The sequence below is a fragment of the Phoenix dactylifera genome, chromosome 8 (assembly GCF_051530095.1).
Source record: "Phoenix dactylifera cultivar Ajwa chromosome 8, Ajwa_hap1_PhDact_Kaust_v1.1, whole genome shotgun sequence".
Classification (NCBI taxonomy): Eukaryota; Viridiplantae; Streptophyta; class Magnoliopsida; order Arecales; family Arecaceae; genus Phoenix; species Phoenix dactylifera.
In genome coordinates, this window is record NC_143197.1 from 31851207 (window position 1) to 31874158 (window position 22952).

Consider the following 22952-nt stretch of genomic DNA (forward strand, 5'->3'; position numbering starts at 1 on the left):
GGGCTGAACCATCAGATAAGATTTTAGAGACAGTGAATTTGAATCATATCAAAATTGTTTATTATTTAGTAACCATATTTCTAAAATTCTGTATAACTTCAATGTTTATTTGACGGCCAAATTAAAAATATTTTAAAATAAAAAATTGTCAATAAAAAATATTGTACATCACACAAAATATTTTATATCGAATAAAATAGTATAACATTATGATAAAATAGTATAATTGTTATAATAAATTAATGACAGTAGTATTGCTGTAATAATAGGATAATATAATATAATATAATGCAACATAATATAAAATTGTACTGTATAGTTTAATAAACTAAAATCATATAATACAAAAAAATATATATTATTAATCAATATTATACTATAATTATAATTAATATATTATTATTATTATTATTATATAATTAATCAAAATTTATAAAAATTGGAGGTATTTTAGTCATAAAAAATAGTTTTTTAATGGACTTTATATAGCGTTTTTTGGAAAAAAAAAATTAAATTAAAGCTTTTACCAACTAGAAATTTTTAAATTTATGGGAGGATTAGAAAATTTTTCTAAAACTTTTATCAAACAATTATAAGCACTTTTTAAGGCTCCATAAGAAGTGCTTTTGGCCTCTTCACCAGCAATCTCAAATGCGATCTAGGTAAATATGCCCGATCGTACAGTCGGTCAAAATGACAAGAATATTTCCACAAAATGAAACATAACTATGCGACTGATGCTAAAATAAGTATATACCATGAGAATTCAGTTTGGATAAGGTGTTGATGTTGATGTTTTTGACACAAATTCAGAAAATGCAAAATAAATATCGAAAAATCATGATTTCTGGGATTGGATGGACGAGCGTGGATCCATGGATCCTGTCGTGCCGGGAACGGCCGATGGCCGTCCGTCCGGCTTTCTTATTTCACGTCAACCCGGACGGGACCTCTCCAGGTCGGGCCCCCGTCACCCCATTAACCTCCCGGCGGGATGGAGAGGGGGTCACCGTTGCTTATCCTCACCGACCCTCACCATATCAAGATACGAGGGAGGGCGGGAATACTCTTCTCTCTCTCTCTCTCTCTCTCTCGCTCTGTCTCTGTCTCTGTAGCTTATTTTACACGCTTCGTGTCATCGTGTGGGAGGGAACGGAAGAGGGATAGTGGATGGTGATGGCGCCGAAGAGGAAGGAGAGGAGGAGCGCGGCGCCGGCACCGACCTTGTCGCCGAGGAAGACTAGGAGCGCCACCGCCGGAAAGCGGGTCGCTCCGCCGTCGGCCCCGGCGAGGTCGCCGGCCAAGAAGAAGGCTAAGCTTGCGGCGGGGAAGCGAAAGAACGAGGTCTCCGACGGAGAGAAGGGAAAGGGCAGTCGTTTGAAGGGAAAGGGAAGGGTCTCTAGCGATGAAGCACCGGTTGTTCCTCCGCTATCAGCCACCGCCGAAGCCGATGGTGGGTCCTCCAAGACCATCATCGTCGAGGCCTGGTCAGTATTTCCCTTTACCGAGAAAAAAAGGGTTCTTTTTGTTTTTTTCAAATTGTTGATTTTGTTATGAGTTAGGGCTTTTTACTTCTTTTGTTTCTTTAATGAACTCAAGAAATTTCTGGTCCTCTTTTGTGCTCCTAAACCCTAAAAGGTAGTCTTTTGATTTTTGAATCTCTTAGGAGCTCTGGTATTTCTTCTTGAAATCTAGCACGCATTCTTCTTGGTGATTTCTATGTCATATTTTTGGGGCAATTGTAGGCCTCGTAGAGTCTTGGAATAGGTATTCCTCTTGTTATGATTCCGGGTTCCTGTGACCTTGTGCAAAGTCTTCAGAAAAACCAGAATAAAAATCATATCTTTGTTTTCTTAAAAAGAAAACAGAAAAGGAAGAGCTGTACCTTTCTGCTTCAAAATAGCTAATGCGTGCATTTGAAAAAAAATATATTTGATGCATGCTTTAATATTGGAAATTGTTTTTTAAAAAATGATATGTAAATAAAAATCCTATATACCAGAAATAGGCTGCAACGAGCTTCGCAGGTCTGCTTAAATTCCTTTTTTTTTCTTGCAAGTTTTCTTAACTCTTTTGACCCTCAAAGAAAGACCAAATTTCTCACCTTATTTCTTAAACATGAGGGTGCCATTTCGATTAATTTTTAGGTACTTCTCATCAGCTTTCTCCAGTGTCCCAACTGTAACCCAGTACTTGCATGATTTGCTCCATGTCTGTATTTCCACCTAAACATCTATTGCGGTTGCATCCTAACCATTGTTAAAATTTTAACTCCAGCACCATTTTTGGTTCCAATTGCTTTCTTCTTTGTATTTCTGTTCTTATGTAAATGAAGTGCGATGAGATTACAATTTATGAATATGCTTGCAGCCTATTAGATGAGATTGACCTGTTGGTTTGATAAATCTTAATGAAGACAATAAACGAAATGAAACGGCTGCACAACATAATTCATGTGGTACCTTTTTGTGGATGTTGAGGAAGAGATGATGGATTATCCATTATTGACTAGAAGAGATTGCATTTAATAAGTGGGCAGCAATACCAATATCTAGCTTCAGTAGTTAGTAATTCCCCAAAGTATAATGCACAGTAATGAAAGAAGTTGTTTTTGGATTGCTTTGGATGAAAGAAAAAGGGTGCCAAATAAATGTTTAGGATACTGATAGTAGCTTCCAAACTTCTCTGATTGGAGTGCTGGAGTTGTGAGAAATTTAAAAGCAGCTAATGATGCTTTTTCCTATGCATAGTTGTTGTGACATAATTTTTCCAGAAAAATACTTTTCTTTGGTTTATACATTATTGAGCATTTCCTGCTACTGTTCTTGTACCTGGACCCTACCACACCCTTCCATCATAGCCAACACCCCCCCCCCCCGCACCACCACCACCACCACAACACACACACACACACACACACACACACACACACACACACACACACAACGCTCCTCTCTTTCTCTTCTCTCTCCCAATCCACTATGTTTCACAGTTGGGAACGGTGAAACAATCAAAACTTTTTTTTTAAAAAAAAATCTTGGTTAAAACTTGTGAAACTTACCTATTTGCACTTACTTTGATTTGGTGTGCTTCAGCAAGCAATGCACTTCATTCAAGACCAGGGCCAACATGGTGAAGGAAGGTTTGGAAAAAGCTGTTCCTGGTATTTCTGTTTCAGTTAATCCTGAGAAGGTATGGTTTGCTTCGAGATGGAACCTTTTTTCTGAAATACTTCATAAGATGAATTTGGTTCTTGTTATGATATCTTATTGTGGAAGTTTGACCACTAGCTTAGTATTGCTGGTCGGTGTCCGATACTGCATTTCTTGAACTCGATTTTGGCCCTTATTATCAAGAAAGGGAATCAAATTAATGCTTTTCTGATTTCATCTGTCTTCTCTCTTAAATCCATATTATGGCCTATCATTTGATTTTGAAAGTATTATCTACATGAATTGAATCTTCTTTATCTGGTTGACTCTGGCTTGAGCAGTCAGCTGCAAACTGATCTTTAAAATATTGGAATTAAACTACAAATAGTATAGATGTACCCAAGGGAGCATTCAAGTGTGTGAGGGAGATGGTCCTTAATCTAATATCCAGGTGAGTTCATAGAAAAATAATCGAGGATTAGTCCTAAAATGTTGGTAAATTTATTACTCAAATCTATGGAATTCTGGCAAAGTGAATTTATATGCTACACTTGAGATGTTACAGGTTAAAAAATTGGTTGGACCAAAATTTTGTAAATTTTGCATCCGAACAAAGCATGTGCAAGGAAAGTTTAATGATGTTGACTTTGAATGGTAGCCGACAAGTGTATATCTATCAACATATATCATTTTGACTGGTGGTGCTTTTATACAGTCCTCTTGCCTTGGTTGGTTTATCTTATCTGCCAAGTGTTGAAGCATTTATGCATGAGGCCATTATAGACAATCTTCATCTGTTTTCCTAGCATAGGAAAGAAGCAGAAATGATCAGTTATTTCTTGAAAATACAACTATTTTATTGTTTGGGCATCAAAAGAGCCATTTTTATGTGAGAAGCAGCCTGAATGTCCAATTCTCCACTATATTCCCTATTGGGTTATAAACACAGGATCCTAGTAGATACACCTTAACAGACATTTTCCAGGTAATATGGAAGATAAAAACATTACAAATAATATAAGTTGCAACATTGACATTGGATTGTAGGCTTGAGCCCACAATCACATGAAAATGTTAAGGAGATGTTTGGCTTCTGTTATGTGCTCATAATACAGTTAGACATGTTGAGCTGAACACTGCTTTAATGGTATACTGCTTTATACTTTGCCCTGTGCAACTGTTTTTGGATTGCTATTTAAGTCTCTCATTTTTGAAGCATCTTTTTTTCGTTTCCTTTTGTGTATTGAGTTAATATACATTTCAAACTAAAGTGGTTACTGATAGACAAGCACTTAATATGACCTTTCGTGATTGCATGAATCCTGTACAGACTGCATTTAGCACCTAAGAAATCCACATTAGGGATGAACGACCACATGCCTAGATGATGGGCCCCCTCACTGGGACAGGATGCTGGCCGAAGTATTTAGTCTGTAGAAGTGCTTGTTTAACAGCACTTCATCCTAACTGATGTATTCTAAAAGAAGGAAAGTGCATGTCTACTATGCCTGAGATGACCCAAGAAAAGTGCCAGGGTGGGCATCTCTCGATTATTTTAGAGACTTGTGTTAGATTGTTTTCTTATTATTTTGCATGTTTGGCCTTAACAACACTGATTGTTCATGACTCTGTCTTCTATTTTGCTAATAAATTAGTTTTGCCTCTTTAGTTACCCATATAGAGATGGTTTTCTATTTTGCAGCCACGACGAGGATGCTTTGAGATACGCAAGGAAAGCGGTGAAGTTTTTGTCTCATTACTGGTAAACCTCAAACATAGACTTGTATCAACATTTTAGCTATTGAGTTTCTTCTTATCAGTCAAATTTCCATTGCTAATCCTTTTTATATTGAGCGGCACCTGTGCACATGTCATGCTGTAGGCTACCTTAACTTCTTTTGCATGAATCTGCTGCTTATACAGCTATATTTTAGTTATTGTAATTTCTACCCTAATTTGTTGACTTGATGTTTCCACTTGTATCCGTGTCACAATTTGAGATGTGATTTTGCCTAAACTTGAGTAATAAACAAAGCAAATAAATTCTTGGCCAAAAAAGTGACTTCCTGAATAGCTGTCCCTTTTTTTTTTTGCCCTGGGGAGGTGGGAGGGTGCCACTCAAAAAACTATTAGAGACTGGCTCTTGTTTCCTCCTCATCCTCTCTCTCTCTCTCTTCCAGGTTGTCTCAAAACTCAAGTACTGTCTTTTGTTTTTGGTTTTTTCTATTGTTAGAACAATGCAATCTCATTCCATACCTCATCCACCTCCTGCCATGTCCCATGGTAACTGCTGTCTCCTTGCTAGACTGATATCACATCCGCCCAATTTGACCCCAAGTTTGCATAAGAGCCCCATTTACTTGTCTTCAGGTGAAAACCTTCTTTTCCCCCCCTTGTTTGTTCCAGTTATGGTATCTATTCAGAACACTCTTGCATTATTTTTGATATGTTAAATCTTATTGGAATATTTTGAGTAAGCGCTAAACTGCTTCTCAAGTTTTACTTTGCAGTGACAAGGCTTATTCTTGGCATTCTGTACTAAAATACCATAAAGACCAGATTTTTTTTTGTTTGTTCCTTTTTTTTTTTGGTTGATGCATTTGAATTTGCTTGTATTACACTCTCGTTTTTTATCATTTTTACTTTCTTTCTTTTGTGTGCTGCACTAGTGTTACTTAGCGGTCAATTAATTAAAACAATCGTGTGAGCAATTACCATGGTTGTATACATATATTGATGCCCTCCGCTGCACTGCAAGTTCACTATAATTCAGTGAAGCAATGTCACACATTCAACCTGGTTGTACTTATTGCAAGGTTTTAATGATGCCAATATCTTGAGATAACAAACCTCCTACGAGACTTCTCCTTACCTTTATATCAAAAATAAAGATCATTTTTACCTAGTTTACCTAGGACTAAGTATATCTAGGATTAAATATTGACTAATGTATGACCATTACTTGACCATTATATCGGAAATAACAATTAATAGAAGGAAATAATGTTATATGCTCAAGCTACTATTGATCAGAGAAGAAAATTATTGTTTTCGCAGTTGGCTTGGTAATTCAAATTTCAAAAATACTATTTTATTCAGATGAACAAAGAATTTATCAAATAATGGATGCTATTTGGATATAATGAATCTTACAATAGAATAATGGCTGAGGGGTTTGTGATAACAGCCCTCATTTTAATCCTTCCAATGTTGCTAACAAGTAGTTAAGAAGTGTTTATTACTAAAATGTGAAATTTAAATCTCGTAATATGTTATGCTAATTTGTGACAACTGACAAGATAAGGTCATGACTAAGGTCATCCTCCATTAGGTAACAAAAATGCCCTGCTCAGCTACAATGATGGGGGGGTGGGACTGTAGGGTTGCCCATAACCTTATCTTTTATGTTTTTTAGTACTTAATTACCAAATTCAGGCAATACTAATAATTGGAAGTGTCTTTTTACGTATCAATATTTGCCCTAATTATTTTATTTTCATGCAGAATATGCCCCGTCCATTCACACCAATGAAAAAGCTTGATATGGAGAAAGTTATTGAGGATATCGTTGAGAAGATTACTTGACTGGAGATGTCATCTGTTGCCAGGAAGATGGACACTCCTTTTAGCATGCTGGAAGTTTTACCTTTTGTCTGTTAGATTTGCTACTGTTTTGGTGATCAAGCGTGTAAATTGAAGGAACTTGCTTCTGGGGCACAGCTACTTCAGATTGTTCTTATTGCAGAAAGAGCTTAGATTCAAGATTGGCTTGCGTGAGTATCATGTACGCGCTTAAATTATTTTCAAATATCGAAGTTAGTGTTCTTCATGATGGGATGCTCTGATCAAAATCTGTTTTGTAAAGGCATCATTTTGGTATAAGCATCTGGTCTATTATACAGTTCTTTGTTGCGAGAGAGGACAGGGCTGTTGCATGGAAATGGATATATGCTTCTATCGTGGTCTTGCCAACAGAGTTGGCATTTATCCATCTTCTCATGCCTCAAAGGAAGACTTGATTGTTTTAGATTAGGACAGCGAGTATGTTCGGGCCATATGCTTATAGCTTTGGAAATATTGATATGCTATTATGATTGGTCTCATACCTGGGGTTGTTTGAGGAAACAAAAGGTGCTGCCGGTATGCGACGGAAACTGAGATGTTCATCTTGGTGGTCGATGGACTGAGATGAACTGAGATGGGTTTTCAGGCCTGAGAAGGTAGTGGAATTTTGGTAGATTGAGATCCGAGATCAGGAGTTTGAAATTTCTTGTACGATGGTAAATTTAGATTGACAAATATTTGAAGATATAAATTGAGATTTTACCAGCTAGAGTATCGGTTCAAGGAAGTTGAAAAAAGATTGGAGAGTGTTGGTTGAAAGTTGGAGAATTGAGATAATAGAGACCGAGATTTTCTATGTGGGGGATCTATCAAGTTCGAAAAAGATTTCAGGGTGCAACCATGGCATTTGACACCATAGCGCCACCATGTATTGCATTCATGCACAATGGCATGGAGCCTTATTTGGCTGCCTTGGATAAATTGGTGATCCATTTGTATCCTTCTATCTGAATATCCTAATTGCACCTCAAAATGGCTGTTGTAGAGATCTCTATTTCCTAATTTACCTCACGTATGCATGCTTATGTCTCTTCTGCACACCACTCTGCATTCTACCTAATGTTACTTTGCCTATGTTAGACATTAAAAGGAACAGGTTGTGGCTAAATCTTTATGATTCACGAGAGTGGGCTGAGTTTGGGAGTTCTGAACGATTGAAGAAAACATCTTTAATCTACATAAATATTCATCAAATTAGGTATAGAAAGTGCAAGCAAACAAGCATGACCTATTTTAGAAAAACTTTCTTGAAATCTAGCTTTAATTTATTGACCAGTCAGACCTCAAGGCGCCTCACCTCCATCATGGTGAAGTTTAATCTAGAAGTCTTGGTTGCATCTCTCACCAACTTGGGTAAGCAAACTTCTTAAGTTTGCCTTCTCCTCTGGTCTCTGGACCATGTATTAGCTAGGGAGTTCAGTTATTTGCTCACCAGCAGCCATGCAGATGATTCCCATTAATCATCAGTAGCATGTAACTAAACAAATTGGGACCCTTTTGCAGTACCTGTTCTGCGACGAATCGCGGAGGATTCAAATTAAATGAATCTAATATCATTCATTTCTTCAATTCTTCTCCAAACTAAGAGATGAATGAGATATATATATAGTTTAGCTGTTTTGTAGGTTGGCTTGTTTGGCCACCCAGAAGTAGGTATCAGTTTTAACTTGGTTCCTCATAAAGGCATGAATTAGATCCTCCAGTCCATACAAACAACCTTGTATTTAACTTGCCAAACTGATGCTTTGGGGCTGGGTTAACTCTCCTACTTCCGACCGGAAGCCATGACTCCCATGAGACCACCGAGAGCGATCGGAATAATTACTAGAGAGATGGGTCTCTGCCTCCCTTTCTCTGGTCTTCTTCTTCCTCCCTCTTTGGCCGCAATGGATTTGGATCCGGACCCTTGGGCGCGATGAAGGTGACCGTCGTCTCACGGAGCGGCAGACAAGTTATCAAGGGCATGATCGAGCTCAAGGATTCGGTGTGCCCCTAGCTTTTGCTCTCTTTGTTTTGAAGAAAAGTTTCGACTTTATGAACCTTTGCGGCGTTTCCATCTGCCTTAGATCCGCCAAAGTTCGGGTTTTTATTATTTTATGTTAGTCTGCAAAGTGGGTTGGTCCATTTCGCTTGTTGAAATTACGCCATGGATCTGAAATTTATTGGTAGATGAGTGCGATAAAAATCTTATTTTGGAGCTGTCGCAATGCGTTTCTTGATGAGTTTAGAGGCTAAAAATTGTTCTTTGATGTGTTTGCAGGCCACAGTGAGCGATCTACAGGATGCCATTCATGCTCGAAGTAAGTGATGGGAAGGATTTCTGACTGCTCTCTCTCTGTGAATTGTATTATATAATTATGATTGAGATTGAAGCTGTTATTTTCGTTCGTGATTTGTTTGTAATTAATCTTGTTTTTGTTGATCATGTGAAGCTTTGTTTATTTATTTATTTTTTATTTTTCTGTTTATGTTCTGTGGCTTTTGTTTTCTCTAGAGAGCTGAAGGCTCTTGAAGAACAGGGATCATCCTTATTTTGTTAAAATTTAGTGAATGACATGAAATGTGTGAGAAAGTTGATGGAATTATGTCTTGGCCTGGACAGAAGAGATCATCAAAAGGGCATGGGAATTGGTGTAGAAAAGGTCTGTCCAAAGCAGCTTCCTCACATGGACTGTGTGGCGTTCGTATTTGAAACTTGACCTGATATTTGAAGCACTCTTGAAACAATGCTCAATTTTCTTGTTCAAATTGTTTCTGATGTTGCAAACCCACCATGCTATATGCAGATTTAGATCACAAGATAGGAATGCTTGTTGGTATGAATGTTTTGTGGTTGTTCATGTAGACATAAGTTATATTTCATATTTATTACTAATTAACTTATTGTGAAGATTTATTACTTGTGAACTGGGTCTTCCCCTAGTGGTCACTCCCCTTTGCTTAACAACATCAGGTTCTAGGTTCAATTCTTGGGTGATGCATCCCCAAAAACCTGGGACTGGGTAAAAGAATAGCAATTCTTTTGTCCAAATATTATCGGAATTATTTTGCTTATTTATCCTTTTCTTTGCTCTGATTGAATGAAGTTACAGTTCCTCTTTCTCTCAGTCTGGCCCATAGCAGTTCGAATTGGTTGGAAGTGTATCCTCCTATTTTTTAGGCACTGGTGTGTCTCGTTCAAGATTTGACTTGAAAATGTGATCTATTGCTATTTGATTGCTGAGGGTTTTGAAACAAGTTTCTGAGATCATGCTCCCTAGAAATCTAAAGAACTCATGCCGCTTGCTGCAAGTAGCAGAATTAATTGTATCCGGTGTTCAGCTTTTTGAGTCTCATGCAAGATGGTGGACAAAAGCTCATCCCACTTTTGAAAGGAGCAAAATCCAATTGGCAGACAATGCCAGTACAGCTAGGCAAAACTCATGGTTCAAACTGATAATTTGCACCTAGATGAATCAATTTCATTCCAGCAAGATAGGGTGGTTCTAAGAGAATGTCTTATATAAGATGTATATTTTTCAATATTCTGAATAAAGAACTGCTGATTTTTTAATGACGGGAAACATGTATTGATCAGTAAACTATTAAATTCTAACTCATGTCGGAGATCAAGTCCTGAGAATGATCTGACTTGTCACTCTCATGATTGATTGCCTTAAGATGTTCACTGCACAGCTTCTAGTCTTAGGGATAAAACTGTGTAGATAAACATGCGAAGAGGTAACTAAGCTGCTTTACTGAGTAGACTATGTAATCTTCATGTTTGTGCTTCCATCTGGATCAATATGCGCTCTAAACTTTTAATTATATTTGTTCTGCATTTATGGATTATCATTAGCTTTCCTAATTAATAGTTTATCCATGCTCTAAACTTCTGCAAGGAACAACAATTTTTAGGTAATCCTACCTCATTCCTTTTATGTCTTGTGATTCCATCATGCCACATACCCCTGTGACGAACTCTACCTGATTCATTTTATGTTCCAGGTCCCACCCAAGCTTGTCATTTGGTTTGCTTGTGTTCCATCTGACTGCTCCTCATAAACTGCTGTTGATTGCTGTGTGTTGCTTATGTTCATGTGGTCTTAGGCTAGGATTAAGCCACAACATATCTGTACTATTTCTGGGATATCATCTCTTGCTTTATACTTGTGCCAATTGTCAAAGGATGACGTACTATATTGAGTTCTTCTGAACTATCTTGTATCATTTTTCTGTCTCACAAACTTGTAAAAAGCTCTCATACATATAAAGATGACCCAGGTTGGACATCTTGCTTTTGGATAAGTATAATACGATGGCTTGTTGATCGTGTTTAAAATGCAAACAGATGATGAGATCTTTGTGTTGATGTTTATCCCCAATTTTTCCTCAAGTGTTCATTCAGACAGATGAAATGCATCCAAACTATTGCACTATGATCCTCAATTTCATGTGTATTTCAAGGGAATATACTTTTTTATATTTTTACCTCTATAGCCCACCTGCTTTTGACTAGAGAAATCTCTTAGTACACCAATGATTCAGTGAAACCCGTACACAAGCACCATAGATATTAGTTATACCACACTCTATTTAAATGTTTGCATTTCTATTATTGCAAAAAAGAAACTACAAAAAGAACTAAAGATCTTTCTTCTTCTATTATAAAATAACTTTTGCCTGATCTTCTTCTTCTTCTTCTTCTTCTTTTTTAATTATCCATTTCCACTTCTTTAGTTTAATTTCACTTCTTTAATTTGACAAATTTGACCAATATCTCATATATTTCTTTCGCAACTTTCCTGTTCTTAGTCCAGAGACCATGTGAGACATCTATATTTTATATTTGAGTTGTAATTATTACTCAAGCCAGAGTTGTTCATGTATCAATTGCCTACATTTTCAGCTTGTTTTTGCTTTTAGATGTCAATGTTTTCTCTGACTTGTAGACTTGCTACTCAAACCTGACTTTCTTTGCATGGATTACAGCCAAAAAATGGTGTCCTTCTAGGCAGTGTCTTACCCTATCTTTGCCACCCGAAACACAGGGGAAACCTGTTGTCCTCAAATCCAAAGAAAAGGCTTGCAGCATATTGTGATGGCAATGCAAACTGTTTGATTGTGGTATTCAAGGATTTAGGCATGCAGGTCTCATACAGCACTCTTTTCTTCTGGGAATATTTTGGTCCTTTGATTATCTACCCTATCTTCGACTACTTCCTGGTGTATAAATATTTTGGTTATAAGGGCAACTGCATCGTTCATCCAGTTCAGACCTATGCCATGTACTATTGGTGCTTTCACTACTTCAAGCGTATCATGGAGACGTTCTTTGTCCACAGATTCAGCCATGCAACTTCACCACTGTCCGATGTATTCAGGAACTGCGCCTAGTATAGACTTTTGGCTCATATATTGCGTACTATGTCAGCCACCCCTTCCATACACCTGTTAGTGACTTACAAATGAAGATTGGGTTTAATTTTCCGTTGATCTGCCAAGTTTCAAACTTTTATTGCCATCTCCTCTTGAGAAACCTTGGAAGCACTGATGGCAGTGATGGTTATCAAATTCGTCATGAATTTTTGTTCAACGTAGTGACTTGTGCAAATTACACAACAGAGATCTATCAATGGCTTGGTTTTAACATTGCTACATAGACTGTAGCAGGCTATGTGTTCCTTGTGGTGGCTGCTCTCATTATGACAAACTGGGCCCTTGCGAAAAAGAAGGTAAACAGAGATCTTTCTTTTTCTTTTTGGGGAAGGGGGGTGGGGGTGGGGTGGGGGATGGGGTGGGGTAATTCTCTTTGCTTCCAAGCATAATCGGCGCCATCATAGCATTCTTTTATCCAGGTGCATCTCGTGTCTTTATTTGGTTGTTTGCTGCACTTACCCTTTTCTCTCTAACCTTTTTTTCATATTCCCACGAACTAGATACTAGGCATTGCTTCTATATGGCCCATTATCATTTTCTTTAGTCTCTACATAAAGCAAAAAATATTTGCTTATTTTTAATCAGTTATTCTTCACTATTACTGATCAACCCAATAGCCAAGCGGCTGATGTATACTATTGCATTTGTTTCTTACCCACTTTTTTCTGCAGATATTTGATGGGAAAGAAGGACGGCCCAAATATCCTCAGCAATGGATGACACTTCATTTCTCTAATAAGTAACAGTCCTCTTGGTTGGTTTCTCCGCTCTCAAGATCCTACCAGTCCAAGTGGAACCGTGTCTGCAGAATTTAAAAGATTGTTCTGCTGCAAACAACTGTATCTGTTTCAATCACCAAAAAAGTTAAATGAGCATAATTGCTTGTGGAGTGAATGGTATTCTGTTATGGTGTTTTCTGAAGTTCAGTTCATTGTTTTACTAATTTTATCCAAGGTACCTCTTCTCACTTTTTTTTATTGCAAAGTAATGTAGGTTCAACCAAATCCAGACACTAAGACATGGTCAGTCACAGGTCTCGTCAATTGCTTTAATCCTCTTAGTTTTTGTTTGCATGTTTTTTATGTTTCCTGGGACAACAATGAGCCTCAATCCCTCCCTAGTTGTGATTGCTTTTCCACTCTCTGAATCTTCTGCGGATATTGAAACGAGTATATCATCTACTTTAAAACCTTCATGTCTTCCTGTCTTCCTGCCATGCAAATTTTTGTTTTACTTCCGAAAAACTGAAGGCTTTTCGATTCTCTTTATGGAGTGATCTTTTCCTCTTTTCTGGCTTACCTTGAATTCAGTGGAGCAATACTTCACATAGCATCCATAGTTTGATCAGAGCAACAAGAAGCGCCGGGTTTATCGGTTTTGAGATTTTGGAGGGCAGCTTCTTGTTGCCTTACATGATGGTGCCTTCTTGGCATATAGGTAAAAGTTCTATTTTACTTCAGATTTGATTGGTGTACCTTTAGATCTAAAACCTATCTGCTCATGATACCACAGATTATTTATTCAGTATTGAGGTTTGATGTCCCCATTCACCACATCAGATTCAGCTGGCCAACTCTGTAGGGACAAGCTTTGAGGTTTATTTGGGGTCCACAAATGAATTTATTACATTCAGCAAGCTTGTTTTGCGTAACCAAGTAGACTGCTTCATTTGTTTTTATCTCCCATCTTTTCCCAGTAGTTGAGCAAATCCTAAAATAAAGGATCTGGTTCTAGGAACACTGAGACACCTTAAAACATAAAGCGTTACTGATCAAAATGTGCCCGCTGTTAGTATCATTTTGCGTCCTGTCTGCAGAAGTTTCTCATCTGAAATTATTCATCGACCAAGTTACAGAAACAATTTGCATGATGGACCATTTAAAAGACAGAATGATATGAAGAATAGAAATAATAAGTTTTATCCCGCCAATTGGGATCTTACGGTAACTATGTGAATCCTGGCTAAGCCATTTCTTCCTTTCTAAATTTGTCACAGGAATTGAAATATTTTTTCTCATCGTATCTCACGTCTTCACTTCTCTCCCTCATCACCTCTCCTCTGAAGTTCCCATCCAGTATAAATAAGTGTGATTTTTGTATGAAATTATGTTAAGATTTGACATTAGTAATTGATTTACATTTCAATACTTGATGCGTGGATGGTCGAAGCAGGTGATGCGTCGCTACCTTCCTACGTAAACTTGCTTCATATCTCAACTCGAGATATGGTTTCCAAGACAAATTTCTTATGCTGTGACCTTTCATTTCCAGCTTGGAGAACTCTATACTGACCGAGGCATAATGCATCATTTATTCCCCCTTTGAGGGATTCCGTGATTCTGGAAGCTAAAAAGAAGTACCCTCGATCCCCAAACAACACTATTAAAAGAAGAAAACAAAAGCAAATGCCCATATCAAATCCATAATTTGGTAAAGCAGAGAGCAGTGTTCCCATCCAAGTCTACAAATGATTCCTTTTCTTCTCCTTTCAGTCGTACCACATTCGCATATCATGACATTGTTTTCACCACAACATCTAAAGTAGTAACTAACCTATTCAAAAGGCTAAGATGCCAACTTTTCCTTTCGTGAATATGAAGCTAAAATTTTTGTGAGCTTGCACTCAATTTACTCTATTTGAATCGCTTAGAAATCCATTTACCAATAAGCCTTCTTCTACTCTAACTTGGTACAAGGGAATCCATGAAATAGCAAGAAAAGAAAAGCCAAGCATCCGCTCACTTTAGACCACAGTCCATCCAATTCAATACACAAAAGAAGAGCAAAGACACAGAAAAAAAAAATAAAGAGAGAGAAAAGAAAAGAGAAATATCTCTAATGAGAGACGCATATAAGCTTCATGACAAGGAAAGAACACCTTGTGCACTGGAGTAGATAATTATCACACACACTTTCCTTGGTCGCTGCTCTCCCTCACCTTCAAAAGCTATTATTTCGCCTCCTCTTGGGCTTCTCCACCTCAAGAAAGCCAAATAGAACTTCCAAAAAAAAAGAAAAAGGAAAATTCTTGTATGAACTCAAGTGGATTTGAAGGATCCTGAAAACCATAATCACATATCATCGCAAATGTAACAAAAAAGTTAAAAATCATGTATTTTTATAATATATATTATTATATTATATTTATATATAAATAGGTTATGGATGCACCATAGCATCATTAAGCATTGGTAGCTTCTCCCCTAGCCTTCTTGGTCCTTGGGGCAGCATCATCAAGCTCTGCACTCCAGAAAGAGCCAATCTCGCCTTCTATATCATCAACCCGTCGTCGAGCCTGATCGGCCCTCACCTTCCTCTTCATGTACAGCAAATGCGCGGGCTTCTTCGGGGCCGGCGGGCACACACGAGCCTCCGGAATTCTATGCCTCGGAGAGGTAGGCGTGTGATAACCATCATCATCACCATCATCACCAACATCCTTACCTCGATCCATCTCTTTCTCTTCTTTCACTCCAACCTCCACAGAGTTACCACTTCCATCTTTCTTCTTCTCTTCTTTCTCATCTTCGACTCCAACCTGCTCAGAGGAACAAGAGGAAGAGGAGGAAGGAGGAAGAAGGACGGGGCTCCTCTCTTCTCCTTCGGCTTCCGTTGTTCCTTCTCTCCTGCTAGCATCTTTGTCTGCTTCTAGAGATGGAACCTGAGAGGTTGGTGTGGAGTCTATTTGGAGGGGATTGGAGTCCTTCTCGGATGCACATAACTGTGCAGTAGACATGCTTAGAGAGAAAGACCGACCAAACTCGGAGTACATGGAGAGATAATAGAACTGGAAGAAAGGAGAGAGAGAGAGAGAGAGAGAGAGAGAGAGAGAGAGAGAGAGAGAGGTGAGAGCTGCTCAAATAAGAAAACAAAGAAGATAAGAGTTAAAAAGAGAGGCCACAAGGCACAAGCACAGAGAGGAAGCGACAAGTGAAGAACAGTAAGAAGAAGACAGGCAGAAAAGCTTGCCAGTTGCCACACCCACCTACAAGTTTGTCATCCTCCTCCTCCTCCTCCTCCTCCTCCTCTCTCTCTCTCTTCTGCCTCTCTGTGGGTATATGGTGTTATAATAGTGGGAGCACAGAAGGAGATGAGGTGGCTTTACGGGGCTCTATTCTCTGGCGGTTTGCGTTGGGCTCTTTAATGCTTCGAGGGGCCGAGAGGTCGCAGGGGAAACGGTTATATTAGTTCAAAAGACTCGCTCTTTGGGATAAGCTTACCCGCGGGGGACTGTTTGGCTTTAGACCGAATTTTTTTTTTGGGCCCCCTAATAAAATGGAGGCTTCCTGTTATATATATATATGTAATGGAATTCAAGTAAAAATTGTCATCTATTTTTTTATTCCATTATAATGATCATCATGTCGTATTATTATTGTTCACTTCAATGAAATGATAATTTTAAACTTAAATAAATATTTTTCATAAATATAATTTTATTTGATAATACTGCAATCTTTTTTATTCGGCAAACATAGATCAATACAATGCTGGTAATTTGTTTCTGGATGTTCCTCGTTTAAGTATATGGGATCGAAGTAATTTTGTTATTTTTAATTTCTGTTAAAAAAATGCTTTATTTTCTCTTTATTGTATGGTGTTGGGTCCTTTTCTTGCTATGATCGGTGCTGGTGAAATTGATGGATGTTGGTAGATTTTGGCAGATGGATGTGGGGAAGAGAGATAGATAGAGAGAGAGAGCATTGGATCCTTCGCCGTAGGAGAAGGATTTCCGAAAGCACTGGCTTAAACCTTTGGCTTTTTTTGGTTCGTCTTGTGATCTCCGATGAATTGATGCACGTGCTTTGCCTCTGACGGACCGTATCCTGCTCGAGCTTTTGTGTCAAAGACTCGACCTTTTGTGCCCATAACAGTTGGTGAGGACATTATGTATGTATGTATGTATGTATATGTCTATATGTGTGATTGTGATGGCCCTAGGAGCCAATTGGCATGCTCCAAGACCTCTATTTCTTGGCACTTTATCTACACCTGGTTTGCATGATGGATGTTCCATTATATATTGCGAATCTTAATAGTTAGCATGTGATATACACCAAGTGTTGCATCCAACTATTGCCATCAAAATGACAAAGTTGGAATTTAACAAGTCTCTATCCTGGTGTTAATTTCCACAACCACCTTTAATGAGTTTGGGTGTTGCTTTCAAGCTTGGGTAAAGCCTCTTGGAGCTAGTAAAGTTTCATAGACAGGGAAATTTTACCAGATAACAATTGAACCAAAGCAGATAAATCCTAGCGTCATTGCTCACTGGAAAGGCACTTATTAATTTGTTGAATGTAGTTTGGAAGGAAATTGGAAAAATGAAATAGCCATCAAGACCATGGGAGGACATGGTCAATTAGTATAAAAGCTTTTTCGGCTCACACCATTAGCAATGCAAGGACCACAAATCACTTTGACGTGATAATTATGGTGGTGAATTACATGAACAAGAAACTACACCAGCAAAATCAATAATTTTCCCCCAGTAAATTAACTATTGGATGAGGTGATAAAATTAGATGCCTCAGGAGTCAGGGGTACTGGTGTTTCTAAATTGAGTTGCTAGGGGGACCAATCTTCCATGAGGTTGCATGGTTTTCATCACTACTAAGATAGTGATTGCTTGCAACTTTAAAGCAGAACAGAGAGAACAACTTCCCCACACAAACCCCAACATTTCACACTTTGATGACATCATTACAACTCATGCCTTCCTCGTTCCTTCATCATTTTGCCCCCAGCTTAAGCATCATCATCTCGATGCCTAGCAATCATCCCTTTGCAGTTCCAGTAGCCCCTCCACATCCATCCCCACCAAGACACTTTAACTCTTGAAATTATTTATTTAACTCCCCCACCCACCCGGGCCCCTCTGCAATCCGGCTCTAGAGAATTATAAGACACTTCCATTTTCTTAAGAGTAAATGGTAGGTCTCTCCTAAGGTAAGTTCTTATAGGACACAAGCATAGATCAAGTGGTCCTGGTGGGCTTCAATTCAAAAGTCATCCGACAACTTATATATATATATTGAGTTCTTTCTCGGCATTTCTGGGCACACAGCCTTTATTTTTCTTTCCTACATGCCTTCAAGTAGCATTCTAACATTCTTTGATAGAATGAAGGACGAATACAAATATTAAGGAAGCATTCTTTTCTTTTCTTTTCTTTTTTTTGACAAAACCAGTGGGATATTTTTTAGCAGCGGGAGGCTTGTCAACAAACCTGCAGTCTATACTCCTAGTCCAATTTCACAGCTCGATATATATAGGGTGCTTTAGGGGGGTAAATTAGTGGGCAAACAGGAGGAATTCATAAAGATATCAATTACCCATGTCAAGGATATATTCAGATAACACGATGTTAATATTCACATCATGAGCATTTCGGACTTTGTGGAATTCTGTATCTTTTCGTTCATAATTCTACTTTTAAACTTCAAAACTAATTTGAGGTTTGTAAAGGGGATAATACCATCCCGTGTGTGAAGAAACCATGTCCGTTTTCCTAAGTTGTTATGCAGATTAATTAGAAACTCTATCTTGTCCATCGCTGACAATTTATAAAATCCTTAGCCATTCATCAACATGGAACAGAATATCACTCAAATTTTGCAAGCACCCAACATCTTCTCTTCTTTAAAGACAACCATCATCCCTAGCTTTAATGTAGCAAATAAACCCTTTCAAAATCTTAAAATTCTAAATATATTGCATCAAAATCATTAATCTTGCTACAGTAATTAACCAAATTGCAGATGGCACTAGACCTTAGAACCCTAATTAATGATATAAACCAGAAAAGGATACTTGAGTATAAAGATTCAAAATTTGAGGTCAAGTACCATAGTCCAAAACATATATATTTAACCGGCTCACGTTAGCGCCACTTTGTCCACAACACGAGTGATCAAATAACACTTAAAAAAATCCGTGAAGCATCAAAATTCTAACATTTCAAGAAAACCAAATCCAACTCACCATAAAAATAGAAAAAATCTAAAAAAATGATATTTTCGAAATATATATTTGACTGGTTCCCATTAGTGCCAATTTGTCCACGACATGAGTGACCAAATAACACTTAAAAAAAATCCGCGAAGCATCAAAATCCTAGCATTTCAAGTAAACCAAACCCTACTCACCATAAAATAGAAAAAAAATCTAAGAAAAATGATATTTTCGAAACATATATGTTTGACCGGTTCACATTAGCGCCAATTTGCCCACGCCACGATGACCAAATAACACTTAAAAAAAATCCGTGAAGCATCAAAATCCTAGTATTTCAAGAAAATCAAACCTTACTCACCATAAAATAGACAAAAAAAATCTAAGAAAACTGATATTTTCGAAACATATATGTTTGACCGGTTCACATTAGCGCCAATTTGTCCACGATACGTGACCAAATAATGCTTAAAAAAATCCGTGAAGCATCAAAATCCTAACATTTCAAGAAAACCAAACCCTACTCACCATAAAATAGAAAAAAAATCTAAGAAAAATGATATTTTTGAAACATATATGTTTGACCGGTTCACATTAGCGCCAATTTGTCCACGACACGATGACCAAATAACACTTAAAAAAAATCCGTGAAGCATCAAAATCCTAGCATTTCAAGAAAACCAAACCCAACTCACCATAAAAATAGAAAAAAATCTAAAAAAAATAATTTTCAAAATATATATATTTGACCGATTTGTATTAGCGCCAATTTGTCCACCACACAAGTGACAAAATAATATTAAAAAAAAATCCGTGAAGCATCAAAATCCTAATATTTCAAGAAAACCAAACCCAACTCACTAAAAATAGAAAAAAATCTAAAAATAATAATTTTTGAAACATATATATTTGACCGGTTCATATTAGCGCCAATTTGTCCACCACACAAGTGACCAAATAATATTTTAAAAAAAATTCGTGAAGCATCAAAATTCTAGCATTTCAAGAAAATTAAACCGTATCCATCGTAAAATAGAAAAAAAATCCAAGAAAAATAATATTTTGCGCAAATGGGCGCCTTGATTTGCTTGCCTAAGAGAGGTTAGGCCAAAAAAATTATGGGTCTGTCAGACAACCTCGGGACCACCCCATCCCCTGAGAACAAGAGATAGGAACGATCCTCAACAATACCGATCCCAAGAGATCGTCACCGCTAATCACGCTCTAATCCCGAGGTTATGTGTCATCTACCAGACAGAGTTGCCCGTCTTCTTTGCAATCAAGAATACGGTTGTACGAACCTATAGAACAGATCCCGTTCAAGTAAGGTCGTGTCGCAAAGCGTCGAGAATCGCTAATTAAGTTAAATATTGTTTATTCTTCTAATCGATGTGGGACTAATCTCCTGTGGCACCGATGCGGTCAGTGTACCGGTGCTGCCGATGGAAAGCCTGGCAAAGGTTTGGTAATTGGAACATAGCGGTGAGTTTACCGGACAGGAGCAACTGCACATGAATCAGTCAACTTGTTTGATAAAAGTCAACATTAACCAAAAAAATCATGTTTCTAGAATAATAGCATCCACAGGGCGAATAAATATAAAAAAAGAACATGAATAATATGATTTTGGATCCGACCTCACCTACCGAGTTGAGGGGTTAATGTTTATATTTGGAAATATTACTGCTAGAAGATTGGCTATTTGCACCATAAAAACGTATGTAAATATGTAGCGGCGCTTCGTATGATCGGTCCTTTTATCACTAATTTGAACTATTTTTGTCCACTTGGTAGATCTAACATCTCCCACTTCCCTCTTTCCGTGCAATATTATGTAAGTTCTTTTATGATGCTTTGTGACGTTCAAAAGCCACCTTCCTAAGCCTTTATATTGGAGGTGTGATGTGCTGTAGCTTGCTTGGAAGGCTGTAATGGGTTTTATCTCCTTGTTATAAATTTTCTCTTGAATTCTTTTTCTCGCTTCTATAAAACTCCTGGCAATCATGGAATTATCTTGGAAATGCATATTTCTTTTACAAAACCATTCATCAAGTGATCCCTTCGTCCTCTCTATTATTCATTTGCATCATGTGAATAAGCTTATGGGACTATGGATATCCATACTACATGCATTTCCTTCATCATGTTAAGCACATTCATAGTTGTTGCTGTACTTGTCCAAGTATGAGCGATATTTTCTTTGGTAGTCATATTGTCAGGCTATATATTGATATACATATTTGATGCAGGACAGCAGAGAAAAGAGAGAGAGAGAGAAGAAGGAGAGGAGAGAAAGAAGAGAAGAGGTGGGGAGGAATGAGAACCAGGCTTCTCACCTGGCTCTAGCCATGGCTTCATACCAGAGTTTCAGAAAAATAGAAGCTAATTCATTCAATCATTCATCAGACCCTAAACACGAATATAGACGCATATATATAGGGTCACAAAATAACAAAAAGACCCCTACAAAAAAAAAACAATCCCATAAAAGTCCTAAAATGACAATATGCAAACGAGCCCAATCGACATAAAATAAAATAACATAAAATCAATCCAAAATAAAATCAAACTGGCTGGATTGGCTAAACCCTGTAGCGACTATTGACCCGAGTAATGGCTGACCTGGCATCGGTGTCCGCACCAATATTGTTGTAGTTGTATCATAAGATATAGGGATTCTCTCTTCTTATATTTTTACATATGGTTGAATCACATGCATCACATGTTGTAAGTGCTATGTTGAACAAATCTAAATAAACAATGACAAAATAGAGAACGGTGTAAACATTCCAAATCCATCGTTAACTGGTTGGTTCCAATATTAAATAATGGCTTCCTTCATTAGGGTCAAGAAACAATTTTACTTGTTCTTGAGAAAGAACTCATAAATTTTGAAACATGTTAAAAAATTGTTTTCCCTTAATGATTTTGTTCTAGGATGCCTAGACACATGGCCTATAACAAGGACCAGCATGATATAAAGGAACATTTGGTATTGCTAAAATGATACAAACATTGTTTATTTACTCACTTATTTTCTTGTTCTGACTTGGCATTGACTTGTCGTTGACTCATAAATTTGACCAATTCCCATGAATCACACTCACTCTATAGTGTTATGTGGTATGAAAAACATATGGGTAGCAGGATAGCAACCCCTAGCATCTCTCTTTAGCCATGATTTTATTGACGTAAGTTTGTGAATCTAGCATTTTGGTTATCATGACTCCAGTGTCCGGTCCACCTTTTGACAAGTTTAAACTAGGTGTCCAGAGATGGGCTACCCATAAAATGTAATTGCTCCAAGGTGCTCTATAATGTCTTTGGCCTGGACTATCAAGAGTTACACTTTTTGAGGATTACATCGATCAAGTGGTTCCAACCCATGATTTTTTGCATTTAAGCGAGAGACTGGTACTACTGAGCTATTGGCTATTGCTCAGTTTGCATTAAGAGTCATAATTCTATGTTAGCCTGTGCAAATAAGTGTCGTGCATTAGTTGCAGTTCCATAGCTTGGCTTGGATCATAGATAGACCGGTTCAATTAATAAAACTCTTGATGTTAGTTTCGTACAACAAGAAATTTTAGAGGCATCCACTTACTTGAGAGAACTAGATTGCTTTTCTCTTATTATGTAGCTCTTTTCTGATAAATCATCAAAATCAAACTCAGACCCATGGAGCCTCATGACCCGACCCGTGACCCGATTCGACCAGACTCGCGTAGACCCGACCCGACCTGAATTTTAGGACCCGCGGATTCGGGTCGGGTTCTAAAATTGAACTCGAATTTTTTGGGTCGG

The 22952-nt window shown here is 37.7% G+C and overlaps 1 protein-coding gene, 1 non-coding gene and 1 pseudogene across 3 annotated transcripts; 2 read left to right on the forward strand and 1 right to left on the reverse strand.

The window, feature by feature from the left end:
- Positions 1-1051: 1051 nt before the first annotated feature.
- On the forward strand, positions 1052-7053 carry LOC103716503 (uncharacterized). Its single transcript, XM_008804530.6, has 4 exons — positions 1052-1487; positions 3096-3192; positions 4855-4914; positions 6657-7053. Exons 1-4 carry the CDS (start codon positions 1171-1173, stop codon positions 6735-6737), a joined length of 555 nt encoding a protein of 184 aa, XP_008802752.2. The 5' UTR covers positions 1052-1170; the 3' UTR covers positions 6738-7053.
- A 146-nt stretch (positions 7054-7199) lies between these two features.
- On the forward strand, positions 7200-13163 carry LOC103716504 (very-long-chain enoyl-CoA reductase-like; annotated as a pseudogene). Its single transcript, XR_016396313.1, has 4 exons — positions 7200-8760; positions 9037-9076; positions 11748-12490; positions 12866-13163. The product of XR_016396313.1 is annotated as a very-long-chain enoyl-CoA reductase-like (transcript).
- Positions 13164-20269: 7106 nt separating this feature from the next.
- Positions 20270-20481, reverse strand: LOC113463354 (small nucleolar RNA U3). Its single transcript, XR_003387457.4, has one exon. It is a non-coding gene; the product is annotated as a small nucleolar RNA U3 (small nucleolar RNA).
- Between the last annotated feature and the right edge of the window lie 2471 nt (positions 20482-22952).

What these genes read in the sequence shown, in the direction of transcription:
- LOC103716503 (XM_008804530.6), top strand. Translation starts at nt 1,171, where the DNA reads ATGGTGATGGCGCCGAAGAGGAAGGAGAGGAGGAGCGCGGCGCCGGCA. An exon ending in ACCATCATCGTCGAGGCCTG is followed by an intron (nt 1,488 to 3,095) that starts GTCAGTATTTCC and finishes GGTGTGCTTCAG; the next exon opens with CAAGCAATGCACTTCATTCA. An exon ending in AAGTTTTTGTCTCATTACTG is followed by an intron (nt 4,915 to 6,656) that starts GTAAACCTCAAA and finishes ATTTTCATGCAG; the next exon opens with AATATGCCCCGTCCATTCAC.